The sequence below is a fragment of the Populus trichocarpa genome, chromosome 16, assembly GCF_000002775.5.
Source record: "Populus trichocarpa isolate Nisqually-1 chromosome 16, P.trichocarpa_v4.1, whole genome shotgun sequence".
NCBI classification, from domain to species: Eukaryota; Viridiplantae; Streptophyta; class Magnoliopsida; order Malpighiales; family Salicaceae; genus Populus; species Populus trichocarpa.
Genome location: NC_037300.2, coordinates 12,967,898 through 12,982,275, shown reverse-complemented (window position 1 = coordinate 12,982,275; position 14,378 = coordinate 12,967,898). Strand labels below are relative to the sequence as shown.

Sequence of the window (14,378 nt, the reverse complement as noted above, 5' to 3'; positions counted from 1 at the left end):
AACAACAAAAAAAATGAACTAGAAAAAAAAGACCAATGACTAATTAAAAAAAAAACTTGTCAACATTATCAAAAGATACCCTCTAAAGATTCGTAAAAGGTCTTAATGATCTTATTTGATAACAAAATAAAAATTGAATGAAAACATGATAACCTCATAAAGAGAAAAAATAAAAGAAATACAAAGCTCAATTACTAGCAAAGAAAATGTTAAAGTACAAAAGAAAAAAAATTAAAAAGACAAAAAAAACCTAACTCATGTCGCTATGCCAAATTCGAGGCCTAGTCGTGAGATCGGAATAACCTTGTACAGAAGAAATTGAATAAAATAATAGAGATCAACTCTCAACTAAACTAAATGATGAAAGATGAAACTAAAAAAAACATTAAAAAAAAACCAACTCAACTCGGGTTAACTCAACTAGCCCAAATTAGAAAAGGATTAGAAGAAATAGCAATCAAAATAATGAGGACCAAATTAGATAAAAAGAATTAAATTAAATTAAATATTGAGGGATAAAATTAAAAAAGAAATCAACTTAAATAAACAATAAAAACAAAACAAATAACAATCAAAAGAATAAGGACCGTAAGTAATAAAAATACAAACTAACATGACAAATTTAATTTTTGAAAGAGCAAGTGCAAAATCCAAGGCAAAGAGAGAGAAAAGAGAGGAAAAGAAAAACAATCCACCAGAACCCAATTATTGCCCCGTTATGCACACATGTTTGCCACCATGAAAAGTACAACATGAAGCTTCCAGTGCCATAACAGAAGACAGCGTTTGCCCGTTGGGAGGTGATGCATGCGCATCTTACAATGCACTCATCAATCACTTTTACTTTTTAATTATATTTATGTTTTAAAAAAACTAAATTGCTCCTCATTCAAATTGATTATAACTAAAAACCTGAAAAATACTTTGGATGTCAATTTAATTTGTTTTTGCTTTTAAGAGAAATGTAGTCATTTTACTGTGCAATCAAATTGTTAAAAGATCAAAAAACCCCTACACCCTAGTTTTTTTTTTTTTTTGCTTTTAACAGTATTTAAGTAATTTTATTATGCATCTAAAATGTTAAATGACCAATATGTCCCTAATCAATATAGTAATGATAAATGGTCCTATGAAAAAAGTTATTTTACCCTTAATAACTAGTTAAATGATTTTGTTTGAGAATAACAAAAAGATCATTTTATTATTTCAATTCACAGTAATTTATATCTAAGGATAAAGTAAAATATTGAGAACTTTTAGTTGTTTATATATATATATATATATATATGAGATGAGTTTGTGATGGATTATACTTTCTTTATTTTTCCATATCAATCAACTTCGAGATAAAATTACGTCAGGTTTAGGATAATTTAAGGATTCTTCATTAAATACAATAATGTATCTTATAATTACAATCTATTAATTGATAATTGATATACAATTCAAAAATAAGTTTAATATTCATATAAATATTGAATTTTAGCATAAATTTGATACATAGTTATATACTAGCCTCGGTGTCCATGTTTCGCTATGGAGATGAACTATTTATTTTACACAAAAAATGATGTTTAGCTACCGCTAATATATTTTAAAAAAGAAAGAAAAAAAGTGTGACTTAGGTCATAGATTTGTTGTCTACATCGAATAAGCTATTTCAATTAGATAAAAAAAAATAATTAGAAAATGATAGTATATGGATCAAATTTAAAAGAAAAGTGATTAGGATAACATGAAGAAAAAATATTGAAAAGAAGACAAATAATGTATCTCAATTCACAACCTATTAAATCCAGAAGAACAAAATGAGACAAAAATAAATATACAAAAAACCAGTCTTGATTAGCCCGAGTTAGCATAATAAACTTGTAACCTTAATAATCAGGGTCAAACCAAGTCAGGATATCTTACCAAACCCGCAGTTTGGATAATGAGATTGGAATAACCTGAAAAAAAATAAAGAGATTTATAAAACCTTTTTTTTTAAATAAAAAAACCATGTTCATTTTTCAAACTCATAACTCAGGTCTAAACCTTAAGCACCCTATATCAAAAAACCATAAAGTTCAATTCTTAATCAATCAAATATTGAAGGATGAAATTGAAAAAAAAAAGTTCAATTATACAAAAGAATTCAGAAAAACAACAATTAAAAGAATGAAGATCAACATTAAAAAGCGAAATAAATTTTATATTTGATTGAAGGGTGAAATTGAAAAGAAAATTAATTTAAAAAAAAAGACTAAAAAACCAAAAGAATGAAGATCAAAATTGACATAAAAATAAAAACAAATTTTTGATTGAAGGGTGAAATTGAAAATAATAATAACTATATTACAAAAAGGCCAAGAAAAAAAATAGAAATCAAAACAATAAGGACTAAGTTGAAAAACATAATAACATCAATTTAGATCAAAAGATTAAATTAAAAACCAATTAAACTTTTAAAAAAAAGGCCAAGGAAAAAAATAGAAATCGAAAGAATAAGAGCCAAATTAAAAAATATAATATTTTTTAAATTGAAAACAAATAAAACTTCTACAAAAAGATTAAGAAAAAAAATTAGAAATCAAAATAATAAAGACTGAAGTTGAAACAACAACAAAGAAAGCCAAGCTGCAATTTTTTAGGAAGAAGAGAGAAAAGAAAAAGATAAAAGAAAAGCCCACTAGCGACAAATCAAACCACCAACATCGACATGCTTCACTCCACATGAAAGAGTACACGACGTCGCTTTCAATGACTCGACATAAGGGTATGTTTTTAGGCTTAAAGGTGCCACACGGCACCGGAAGTGCATGGGCGACTCCTAGTGCCGTACATGCACCTGTTCTTTTTTGCCTTTCTTCTTATTTATCTAAATACTCAATTGTCCTTGAGCTGATATGATGATAATAAAAAAAAACTGTCAGGAAAAGACACAAAAGTTCCTCGACTATAGTTTTAAATGTTTTACTTTTAAAGGCATTTTGGTCGTTTCACTATACTTTTTAATTGTTTATTATTTTTTATATTTGATAAAATATCAAATTTCCCTCCACTAATATTATAATAACAAAAAAAAACTACCGTGAAAATATAAAAAAGCCCTTGATGCCAATATTAATTTTTTTTCTTCTAAGGGTATTATGGTTGTATTATAGTACAATTAAGATGAGAAAAGATTTATTTACTCTCAATTAATTTAATAATGATTAATGAGTTTATGAAAATACTTCAACGCTCTTGAAAGCCCGTATTAAATTTTTTGGATGGAGAGATAAAATCGTTATTATATATTATTCTAGTAAATAATGTTTTTGTGTATACAGCTACAATATTTTTCAAAGGCGACGAAACTTCTTTTAATAAATAATTAATAGTAAACTTAACAACATATTTATTTTAAAATATCAATTGTTTAAGAAATTCATTTTAATAAAATTAATACTAAAAATGTATTTATTTTTTCTTTTCAATAATTTTAATATCAGGAGGTCAACTAAAAAAAAAAGCACCGAACATCAATAGAGTTAGAAAAGCAATTCTACGTACACTACACACGAGCATGGCAACAAGGGCCCTTCAGTCATTTCACCAATTTATACTTCCAGAACAGTCCGTAGAAGGCAACGTGGTGAGGCTTCTTTTATATAGTTATTTGCAGGCGGGTTTTAAGTGCAGGAAAGAGAACAAGAGCTTAGTGGAAATAATCGACAGAGAAAATGCCTTGCTTGAACATTTCGACGAACGTTAATCTTGATGGCGTCAACACATCTGCCATCCTCTCCGAAGCCTCCTCTCAGGTCGCCAAAATCATCAAGAAACCTGAGTCTGTAAGATTTTTTTTTCCTTTTGCCTCAGATTCTTTGAAGTTTCTTTTTATTTCATTTTATTTTGTGGTTTTAGGGTACTGTTTAGTTCAATCTCCTCATTTTGGTAATATCCTTTTGTTAATACATGTTTTTTTAGCCTTGAATGCTGAAATGTGGATAGAATAATAAAAATTTATGGTCTGATACAACTTCTTTGTGGGTTCCTCTGTGCAAGAAAAAGATTCTGTATTATTGAAACAATTAGTCTGTTAAATGTTCTAAAGTGGGTATTCATGATTTGGTTAATGTGTTTTTATATTTTCTTGATGCTCAAAAGTTTTGGAAATATATATTTATTTCTGTAATGATTAAGTGGGTTATTGTTGATATTGTTAAATGTGCTAGCCATAAGTGTATTTATATGCTTGTTTACAATCTTCTTTCCTGGATACTTGAGTTCTTGGCACGGTCATGGCAGCTTGAGTTTGTTTATGGTTCTAAACTCACTTGATATGATTGGGTTGTTTATCGTTTGATTTTGACCTGGATAGGTTTAGGTTTTGACTATCACTTGTTTCTTGAGAAATCCAATGTTCAAAGTGCGACTGGGTGAAGTGATTCGTGTACGTAGCTTGTAATATAGTTAATTCAACTATGATCACTTGTTTGGCCGTGAAAGATAAAATGGGTTTCATCACTGGCTGCATGTTCTTGGCTAGTTTATCTTTATAGTGGACGTCGACAATTATGTTCTTTACACTACACCAGTAGTCTCTTTGATTAGATTTTTTTTTTCTGCTTTTATGTTTTTGTTAGTTTTCAGTTTTTACAACCTAAAAGAAAGTTGCATGTTTGCATTGATTGATATCCTAGTTTGCCCACTAGATGTGTCTCTTTCAACTATTTTTATGCGTGCAATCCTGCAGTATGTGATGATTGTGTTGAAGGGCTCGGTTCCAATTTCATTTGGAGGAACTGAGGAGCCAGCAGCTTATGGTGAATTGGTATCTATCGGTGGCCTTAGCAGTGATGTGAACAAGAAATTGAGTTCTGCAATTTCAACTATTCTTTTGTCAAAGCTGTCGGTGCCCAAGTCCCGGTTCTTCCTCAAGTTTTATGATGTCCAGGCAAGCCATCTCAACATCTAATTGTCCAGAAGATGATCATTGTCATCTGCATTTTTCTTATCATTGCATTCTTCGTGTATTTAAGGCCCATCAAAGCCAAGATTATGCACAGTGTTTGCATGCTTTACATCAGTACTAGATCATGCAATTAATCCTTACTGTTTTTAAACTGGGAGAACAGTTGCTGAATTCCCTTAGGATTCAGCTTATTTTCTGATTTTGTTGATATCGAATGCCGTTTTATGGGTTTTTTCTGCCACTACTAATGGTTTGATGTTTGCTTTATTTTACAGCGCTCCCACCTTGGTTGGAATGGTTCCACCTTCTAAATCCAGCTTCTTGCCTGATTTGCTATCAGACTTGACACCACGCTTTCAGACAGATGCGCGTCTTTGGTGCTTTGCGGCTGTAGAAACCTCATCTAAGTAGGATATTTCTGTTTCCGTCTAGGGTTATGGCATGTAGAACGTGAATGCTTTTAAACTGTGCCTCTTCTAGGGAAAACTATGTTTTTGCTTGAAATCTAACCTAAATAACTGTTTAGTCATTAATTAATGGATGTTCTTTGACATGCATATTTAGACTTTGCATCCTTATATGATCTCAAACTAGTTACTGATTCTTGTTCAGACTGTTCAGCATAAATCTTGTTAACCCAACAACGAAGAGAACTCAGACATTGGATTGTTCAAACCATCTCCATAAAAGGCACTCTAGTATCATTTTCTTCTGTGTGGCTAGCTACTAGAGCTACAAATTTTTCGAATCTGGCGCATGATACAGATTCTTGCAAATTATCATTCGTATATCAAAAACAGTGATTCAAGATGCCTCTACAGTACCTGCTTGAAGCAAGTAATCTTGCATGCATCTTTGCTGCTCATTTGATGCATGCCCATTCATTCTCAATTCCAAGAATCAATTCTGTCAGCCCCCCATGCACAGTATCCTCACTTCCAGATGGTGAAAGACTGGTCAATGGAGCTAGAGAAGTTAGCATATATATGATAAATTAAGATGAATGATCTGAGCATATTCTAATAAAATATCTTGGATCTGATCGCATGATGTTGTCTAATACTGGTCGTGTAATTGCACCCTTCTTCTCTTGTTTGAAGCTGTAGAACAACAGTATTTGAAAAAAAATCCTGTGCTATGAACAGAAGTACGTTATCGTGAGATCGCAGTGACATAACTCTAGTTTACTTACGCTGGATGAAGCCATGAAATGATAAGCTGATTCATGACCTACGTCTATCTAATAAAATCAAAATAACAAATAACAAATCTATTTAAAAAATTTAGGTTCTTGTTTTTATCATAGTTGTGATACTGGTTTTATGGATTAACTTGAATTAAGTATTTTTTTTATTAAAATAAAAATATTTTTTTAAAAAAATATTTTAATGTTGATCATCAAGTACATTCACCAAGTTTAACCGAATTTAATAAATATAAATAATATATCAAAAAACCGTATTTTTATTTTCACCTCCCGAGATGCTAAAAACATCCTTTATTTTTATTTTTATTTTTCTTTTTATTTCTTAACCATCCCGCTAATCCCTGGGTCAAGGTGGGCTTTTTGTTTTGTGCTAAGCCCAAACTCACTTGAAACCCCCATTGGGCTTCCAAAATTTAACCCTTCCCTTCTAGGCTTTCACCATCCTTCCAGCAGAAAGGAAGAGACAGGAACGTACCAACGAACTACCAAGAAAGCTGGCATGTCAAACCTGTTTATTAGTCAAATTGACGGTAGGAAGGCAAGACGAAGCTGGTCCTCCCGTGTCGGTGACTGAACCGTAATTAGGAAGGAAAGTAAACATTGACCGTAAAAAATAAAAAAATATATTAATAATAATAAAATCTCTCTCTCTCTCTCTGTCTCTCTCTCTCAAGTCTCAACTCCCCACGCTAAATCATTCCTTAAATCGTCTCTCTAAGCTTGGCCATTGTCATCTCCCTAAATTCCCTTCCTTCAAACAAAACAAAAATCTACACGATGTCGTCTCAATCTCCGCCAGTCCTCCCTATCACAAACCTCCAACCAACCACCACCACCACCACCACCGCTACAGCTTCCCAACCACCACTCCCTCCACACGCCTTACGCGCATTCCTTAACAACATAACCGAATCCGTCCGCAACGGCTTCTCCCAACGCCGCCCCTTTACCGAACTAATCGACCGATCCGCTTTCTCCAAACCCGAATCCATATCCGAAGCCACAACCCGGATCCGCAAAAACTACGCCTATTTCCGCATCAATTACCTCGCCGCCATTTTCGTAATCCTCGCATTCTCCCTCCTTACTAACCCCTTCTCCCTCCTCCTCCTCGTCGGTCTCCTCTGCTCCTGGCTTTTCTTGTATCTCTTCCGCGCTTCCGATCAGCCTCTGGTCCTCTTCGGCCGGACATTCAGTGACCGTGAAACGCTCGGGATTCTAATCGTTCTGAGCGTTTTCGTGGTTTTTCTAACGAACGTTGGATCAGTGATCATCTCGGCGCTTTTGGTCGGTGTGGGGATTGTCTGTGCTCATGGCGCTTTTCGTGTTCCTGAGGATCTTTTCTTGGATGATGTTCAAGAAAACGCGAGTACAGGGTTCTTGTCTTCATTCCTCGGTGGCGCTGCCTCTAATGTTGTCGCCTCCGCCGCTCCTATTGTGGCTGCCGCCCGTGCTTGAGGATCTGGAGGATGTGGTATCAATTAACGTGTTTTAATAGATGAAATAAACACGGATCTTAAATGGATTTTGGTCTAATTTGTATGGATTTATATTATTATTTTTACTTTTTCATATGGGGTTTTGTACGGATCTACAAGTTTTTTCTTTCATTTTAGGATGTAATTCATATGATTGGTTGTAATTAGTTTGATTTTACATGATTAGTGAATCTTTATCTTGTTTTACTGTGATTGGATTGTGCATACTCGAAATATTTGGACAGATCCATGGGATCTTGGGGTTGATTTTGTGATTGGAAGATTGCTGTGTCTTGGTTATGTGTTTTCGTTCGTAAGAGTCGAATGCTGATGAACTTTGTTGGTAGCCTGTTAATTGGAATGCATGCATGATCAAATTTTCAAGACATTGATTTTGTCATTGTTAGGAAGGAAGGGTCTGAGACCTTTTGATGTAGTGAGGTTATAACTTTTGTTCTTGCAACTGATCAGTCATAAAGGAATTTGCATCAATGAATTTGTTTGTCTTGACAGGACAGGATATCCTTCAACAGGTTTTCTTTTTGTTGCTTGCGTCTGATTCATGTGTTTTAGAAGTGTATTCTGATTTAGATGTCCTTACGTAGATTAGTTTGCGGGCATGCTTGATTTATTGATTGAGTTGATCCTAAATGCAATGTCTAGATGAGTATGATCTTGACTAGCATCATGACTGTGCCATTGGTGGTTAATTTGAATGGTGATGAGGTTCGAAGCTCAGAGAAATTAGGAGCAATGCTGTTCTTGGAGAATCTATATAGGATTTTTTACTAGTCATGGTAATTAGTAAGTAAATAGTATGCATACCTTTGATAATCTAAATGTGCTATTCTTCTGTGTGCTTAGGCTATAACGGATTCATATTGTGTGAACCACCAATTATGATTTTTGTCAAGCAGGGATACGTTTTGTGGACTTCTTGCATGATGGTGTTTTGCTTATTCCTTTTGCTTTAGCAGTAGTTTTCCTTTTGTGGCCATACTCCATACTGTGTGTAATGAAGTTATTGAGGTAAATGGGCATGAGATTTCTAGCAACTCCACCCCAAGCTCAATCGAGCATGGTCTTGGTTACATGAGTTTGTTCTTGTCATTGCTGTGTCTATGCCTTGTGCTAATGATTTTTAAGCCAAAATTTAACTCAGGTGCATACAACCCCCTTTTTTTTTGTCATGCAAGATGATGTTCTGTCTTGATCTTGATCATGACCTTTTCCTTACAAGTCATCATGTTCTTTGTTGCAGCTGAATGTGTCAATTTTGTTGGCCTCCAGAACCCTTTGTTCATTTGATTTCATTTTATAGCATTACGGTAGGATGCTTCGCACTTGACATATCTTCATCAGGTTTTTGTGGTTCAGTTTACAGGTCTCATGCAGCTAGAAATCAGCATGTTTGCATGATTGCTATGTCTGCATACAGGTTGTTGTTCGGAAGGGTTATTATCGTTGGTTTTGCACATCTGCACTGTAATTTAGGCCTAATAAATCTATAGCTGGATACTATTTTTGCATTGCTCTGTCTGCAAGTGATGGACCCAAATTTCCGCCCTCTGCCGTCACATGGAGGAAGACGGTCATGATTCTATTCTCAACAATTGAATTCGGGCCTTTTTCCCATCTAATTGGGCTTTTGTGGGGAGGCTTAATTTTTAAAATAAATATAAAAGTACTGCATGAATAAACTTGTGAGAGTGCAGTGTGGTGGTCTGTGGCAGTGGATTTATTTATTTTCTAAAGTTGAAAAAGGCAAATGCATTATACTAAGATCTCAATTAACTATTTAGGTCCAAAAGCATCCATGCAATGCAATCAAGAGGTTCAGAGTGATGCCCAAGCTTTTTTGCGATGACGAGAGCAGATCAATCTGTTGAGTGCATAGAAAAGCTTGAATTTAATGATTAGCCGTGTACGAAGAACAGAGAAAACTAGTCTCATGATTTGCCAATAATTAACACGACCACGTATTGCCTGGAGTCTAGATGCTAGTTTACTGTGGTGAAATTGTAATTTTGACCGAGACTGAAAGCATGTGTGTTGTGTTGTTCCCTGACCAAGAAATATAGCCGTTGAAGGAGGGTCCCTGTTCAGGTTGAAGACTGGTTCAGCAGCTCATGAACGTTCAGTAACATATTGTATACAAGTAAAACTAGCCGTTGGAAGCAGAGAAGAAACTACACCCTCCCCCTCCTTTTGTCCCCCCCCTTATCTCCTCTCTAACCTCCACTATCACATTGCTCCCTCACGGACCAAATTGCTCCTCCTCGCTATTCTCTTTCTTTCTTCAAGAGAGGAGAGTGCAGACACTCTTAGAAACTCTCTTCATTTCTTTCAACGTTCTTGTTTCTTGAAGTTGTTCATGGAAAATACTTGTCATTCCCGCGACAAGTGCTTTCTGTGTGCACACTTATGCTTGTTTCTACTAGTTTTTTTGCCCCAGTTTGCTTCGAGCCAAAAAGGGGACGGCGTAGCTGTCACCCAATCAGATTATCGATCTCTTCGAGCTATAAAGAATGAACTGATTGACTTCAAAGGGTTTTTACGCAGCTGGAATGATAGTGGATATGGAGCTTGCTCTGGTAGGTGGGTAGGAATCAAATGTGTCAAAGGACAGGTTATTGCTATCCAGCTTCCTTGGAAGGGACTAGGTGGCAGAATCTCCGAGAAGATTGGTCAGCTTCAAGCACTCAGAAAGATTAGTTTACATGACAATGTTCTTGGTGGTACTGTCCCTTCTTCTCTTGGTTTTCTTCGCAATCTTAGAGGAGTTTACCTCTTCAACAACCGGCTTTCAGGTTCTATTCCTCCCTCACTTGGTAACTGTCCTGTTCTTCAGAGTCTTGATGTAAGTAACAATTCACTCATTGGTACAATTCCTCCAAGTCTTACAAATTCTACTAAGTTATATAGACTTAATTTGAGCTTTAATTCGTTAATGGGGTCGATCCCAGTTGGTCTTACTCAATCCCCTTCTCTCATATTCCTTGCTATCCAACACAACAACCTCACTGGGCCAATCCCAGATTCTTGGGGGAGTAAAGGGAACTATTCTTCTCTCCTTCAGTTCTTGACCCTTGATCATAATCGCATTTCTGGAACTATTCCTGTTAGTCTTAGCAAGTTGGCTTTACTTCAAGAGATTTCTCTTAGTCACAATCAGCTTTCTGGGGCCATACCTTATGAAATGGGGAGTCTCTCAAGGCTCCAAAAGCTAGATATTTCAAACAATGCTTTCAGTGGAAGCATTCCATTTAGCTTCTCCAATTTAACCTCGTTATTCTCTATGAATCTTGAGGGAAACCGTCTAGACAATCAGATCCCAGAAGGTTTTGATAGATTGCATAACCTCTCAATGCTAAACCTGAAAAACAATCGGTTCAAAGGCCCTATCCCAGCTTCTATTGGAAACATTTCTAGCATCAACCAGCTTGATTTAGCCCAAAATAATTTTAGTGGAGAAATTCCAGCTTCTCTTGCTCGCCTAGCCAATCTCACTTATTTCAATGTTTCTTACAACAACCTTTCTGGTTCTGTTCCCTCTTCTATTGCTAAAAAGTTCAATTCAAGCTCCTTTGTGGGAAACCTTCAGCTATGTGGCTATAGCATTTCAACCCCATGTCCTTCACCCCCTCCAGAAATTCTTCCAGCTCCAACAAAAGGATCACCGAAACATCATCACCGAAAACTTAGCACCAAAGACATCATCCTCATAGCGGCTGGTATCCTCTTAGTTGTGCTGCTGCTTCTCTGTTCCATTCTGCTCTGTTGTTTGATGAAGAAAAGGTCTGCTTCTAAAGAAAAGAGTGGCAAAACTACTACGCGGGGGCTCCCAGGGAAAGGTGAGAAAACAGGCGCTGTGGCAGGTCCTGAAGTTGAATCTGGAGGTGAAATGGGTGGGAAGTTAGTCCACTTTGATGGCCCATTTTTGTTTACAGCAGATGACTTGTTGTGTGCAACTGCGGAGATAATGGGGAAGAGCACTTACGGAACAGCATACAAGGCAACATTAGAGGATGGAAATCAAGTTGCGGTGAAAAGGTTGAGGGAGAAGACTACAAAGGGGCAGAGGGAGTTTGAGACTGAGGCTGCTGCTCTTGGAAAGATTAGGCACCCAAATCTCTTAGCACTAAGGGCTTATTATTTAGGTCCCAAAGGAGAGAAGCTTCTTGTTTTTGACTACATGCATAAAGGGAGCCTTGCATCCTACCTCCATGGTAAGTTAATTCTACCAGTTTTTATGTCATCTACACTATCTGCACATTTAATGATTCATTTTGACTGCTTGTATTAATTCATGATTTAGGAATCATTTTAGAGAACTAAAATCAAGATGAAATAAAAATTAAGTAGGCTGAAAGTAGCATGAAACACTTGGTTTGAAACAAAGGAAATTTATGATCATGCTTTCATGAATCTTAAATAGCCAAAAGATGTTGTTAATGATTGTATTGAACTTGTGAGGTACAGTTTTGGTGTAAAAGATGAGTTTTGAGCAAGAACTGTCTATTATGCTTCATGGGAACATTGATGGCAAGGAATTAAAGACCAAGGATGGAATGAAAAATTTAAAGAAAAAGTAATAACTAGCCTTGTCTTGCTATGCAAATTCCTAACCATCAGGAGCGATTCTTGTCTATCTTTCTTTTGCAGCTCGTGGGCCTGAAACCACTGTCAATTGGCCAACAAGGATGAACATAGCCATTGGCGTTGCGCGTGGACTAAATCACCTCCACAGCCAAGAGAACATCATTCATGGGAATCTCACATCAAGCAACGTATTACTGGACGAGCAAACTAATGCACACATTGCAGACTTTGGCCTCTCCAGGCTCATGACTGCTGCTGCCAACACGAATGTGATTGCCACTGCTGGAACACTCGGCTATCGAGCACCAGAGCTCTCAAAACTCAAGAACGCCAGCACGAAGACTGATGTGTACAGCCTCGGGGTGATCATTTTAGAGCTTTTGACTGGGAAATCACCAGGTGAACCAATGAATGGCATGGATTTGCCACAATGGGTTGCATCAATAGTGAAGGAAGAGTGGACTAATGAAGTCTTTGATTTAGAGATTATGAGGGATGCACAAACTATAGGTGATGATGAGTTGCTTAACACTTTGAAATTAGCTCTGCATTGTGTTGATCCCACACCAGCAGCTCGTCCTGAAGCCGAACAAGTTGTTCAGCAACTTGAGGAGATTAAGCCAGAGCTAGCTGCTGCTGCTGCTGCTGCTGCTGCTGATGAAGGAGCCGAAGTCCCACCAACAACTGAATAAAGAGTATCCTATTCTTTTTGCGTGCAAGAAATAATGTTTTGTTACAGTTTATTTGTGCTGCTTTACAAGGTGGTGCGCTCTATGATAGGGGAGGGGGAGGGGGTAGTAATCAAATTCTTTAATTCTTATATTCTTGTCTACTTTATGTATATACAAGCCAGTGAGTTCTTTTGAAAAATGTAATCTTTTTTTATTGGAATAATAATGTATTCTTTCAATTCATCATTCTGTTAGTAAACTGAAAAAATCTTAAATAATCAAAATTATCAAATTTCACAATTGTGTGTTTTTCTCTTACATTTAGGACTGTTTAAAAGTGTAGTTATGGTTGTTTTTTAAAGTGTTTTTCATATCGAAATGCATCAAAATGATATTTTTTATATTTTTTTAAAATTATTTTTGAGATTAGCGCATCAAAACGATCTAAAACATACCAAAAAAATTAATTTTTAACAAAAAAAATTAATTTTATTGAAAACACGGATTGGCCCGCGTTTCTAAACGCTCTCGTAATTATTAAGCCTTGTGAATTGAGAACCCATTTAAAAAAAAATCAATTTAAAATTAATCTAGTTTAATCTTGTTAAAATCAGGTTTGATTTTATTTTATTTTAAAAAATAATTCTTTTAAATAATATCATTTTAACTTAAAACAAATATAAACAACATCAATTAACAAGGTTAACATTCTTTGAATTTATAGAGAGAATAAAATTGGTATAAGAATCATTATCTTTATTGAAAAGAGTTTTCCTCCTTCCATGAGAACAAATTATAACAACAAATGACCTTGTCCACTCTCTTCTTCCACACTACTTGATGGCTGATGAGCAAGCAAGCCATCATCGAGTGTGATTTAGAGCTCGCGAGGGACTCACCAACCATTAGTGATGATGAGTTGCTTGATGCATTGAAACTAGAGCGGTTCCGACAAGTTCTTTGGTGGCAACTGGCAAGTACAGGAGATTAAGCAAAATTCTAGCATTTTCCTGTACTTTTTGAGGAGTAAAAAACGACTAATTTTGGCTTCCAATTTATTTTGGAAGGTTAACTATACGAGGGAAGTCCACGGATTCTTTGATTCTTGCAATATTTATTATGAAATTAGGAATTGTTCATAAAAAAATATATAATATAAGGTAGAAATCATGCGTGTCCATCTACTTTTATTTACAAATTATAAATCAACCTTGAATCAATTATTTTAATTAAAAAATATTATTATGTTTTTTAAAATTAAATTAAAATTAAAATTTATTAAATCAATTAAATCATTAAAAAACTAATTTAATAAATTAAAACTTTACTGAATCAATATATTATCTAATTTAATTGAATATTCAACCTGAATCACTCTCTAAATTTTTATTATTTTATGGACCGAGCTGAATTTAATAACTATATTAATAATGGAAGGAAAATTAAAAAGCTAATAATTTCTTCCTTTCCTTTCCTTC

General features: G+C 35.1%; 3 protein-coding genes across 3 annotated transcripts; all 3 read left to right on the top strand.

Annotated features, from left to right (window-relative positions):
- The first annotated feature begins 3,458 nt into the window (after positions 1-3,458).
- On the top strand, positions 3,459-5,499 carry LOC7488724 (uncharacterized). The gene is made up of 3 exons (XM_002323583.4): positions 3,459-3,818; positions 4,724-4,924; positions 5,218-5,499. Exons 1-3 carry the CDS (start codon positions 3,708-3,710, stop codon positions 5,251-5,253), a joined length of 348 nt encoding a protein of 115 aa, XP_002323619.1. The 5' UTR covers positions 3,459-3,707; the 3' UTR covers positions 5,254-5,499.
- A 1,312-nt stretch (positions 5,500-6,811) lies between these two features.
- LOC7488723 (PRA1 family protein B4) lies at positions 6,812-7,834 on the top strand. Its single transcript, XM_024587686.2, has one exon. The coding sequence runs from the start codon at positions 6,927-6,929 to the stop codon at positions 7,605-7,607; it is 681 nt and encodes a 226-aa protein (XP_024443454.2). The 5' UTR covers positions 6,812-6,926; the 3' UTR covers positions 7,608-7,834.
- Positions 7,835-7,877: 43 nt separating this feature from the next.
- On the top strand, positions 7,878-13,143 carry LOC7488722 (probably inactive leucine-rich repeat receptor-like protein kinase IMK2). Its single transcript, XM_002323581.4, has 2 exons — positions 7,878-11,856; positions 12,293-13,143. The coding sequence occupies exons 1-2, from the start codon at positions 10,002-10,004 to the stop codon at positions 12,919-12,921; spliced, it is 2,484 nt and encodes an 827-aa protein (XP_002323617.3). The 5' UTR covers positions 7,878-10,001; the 3' UTR covers positions 12,922-13,143.
- The last annotated feature ends 1,235 nt before the right edge of the window (positions 13,144-14,378 follow it).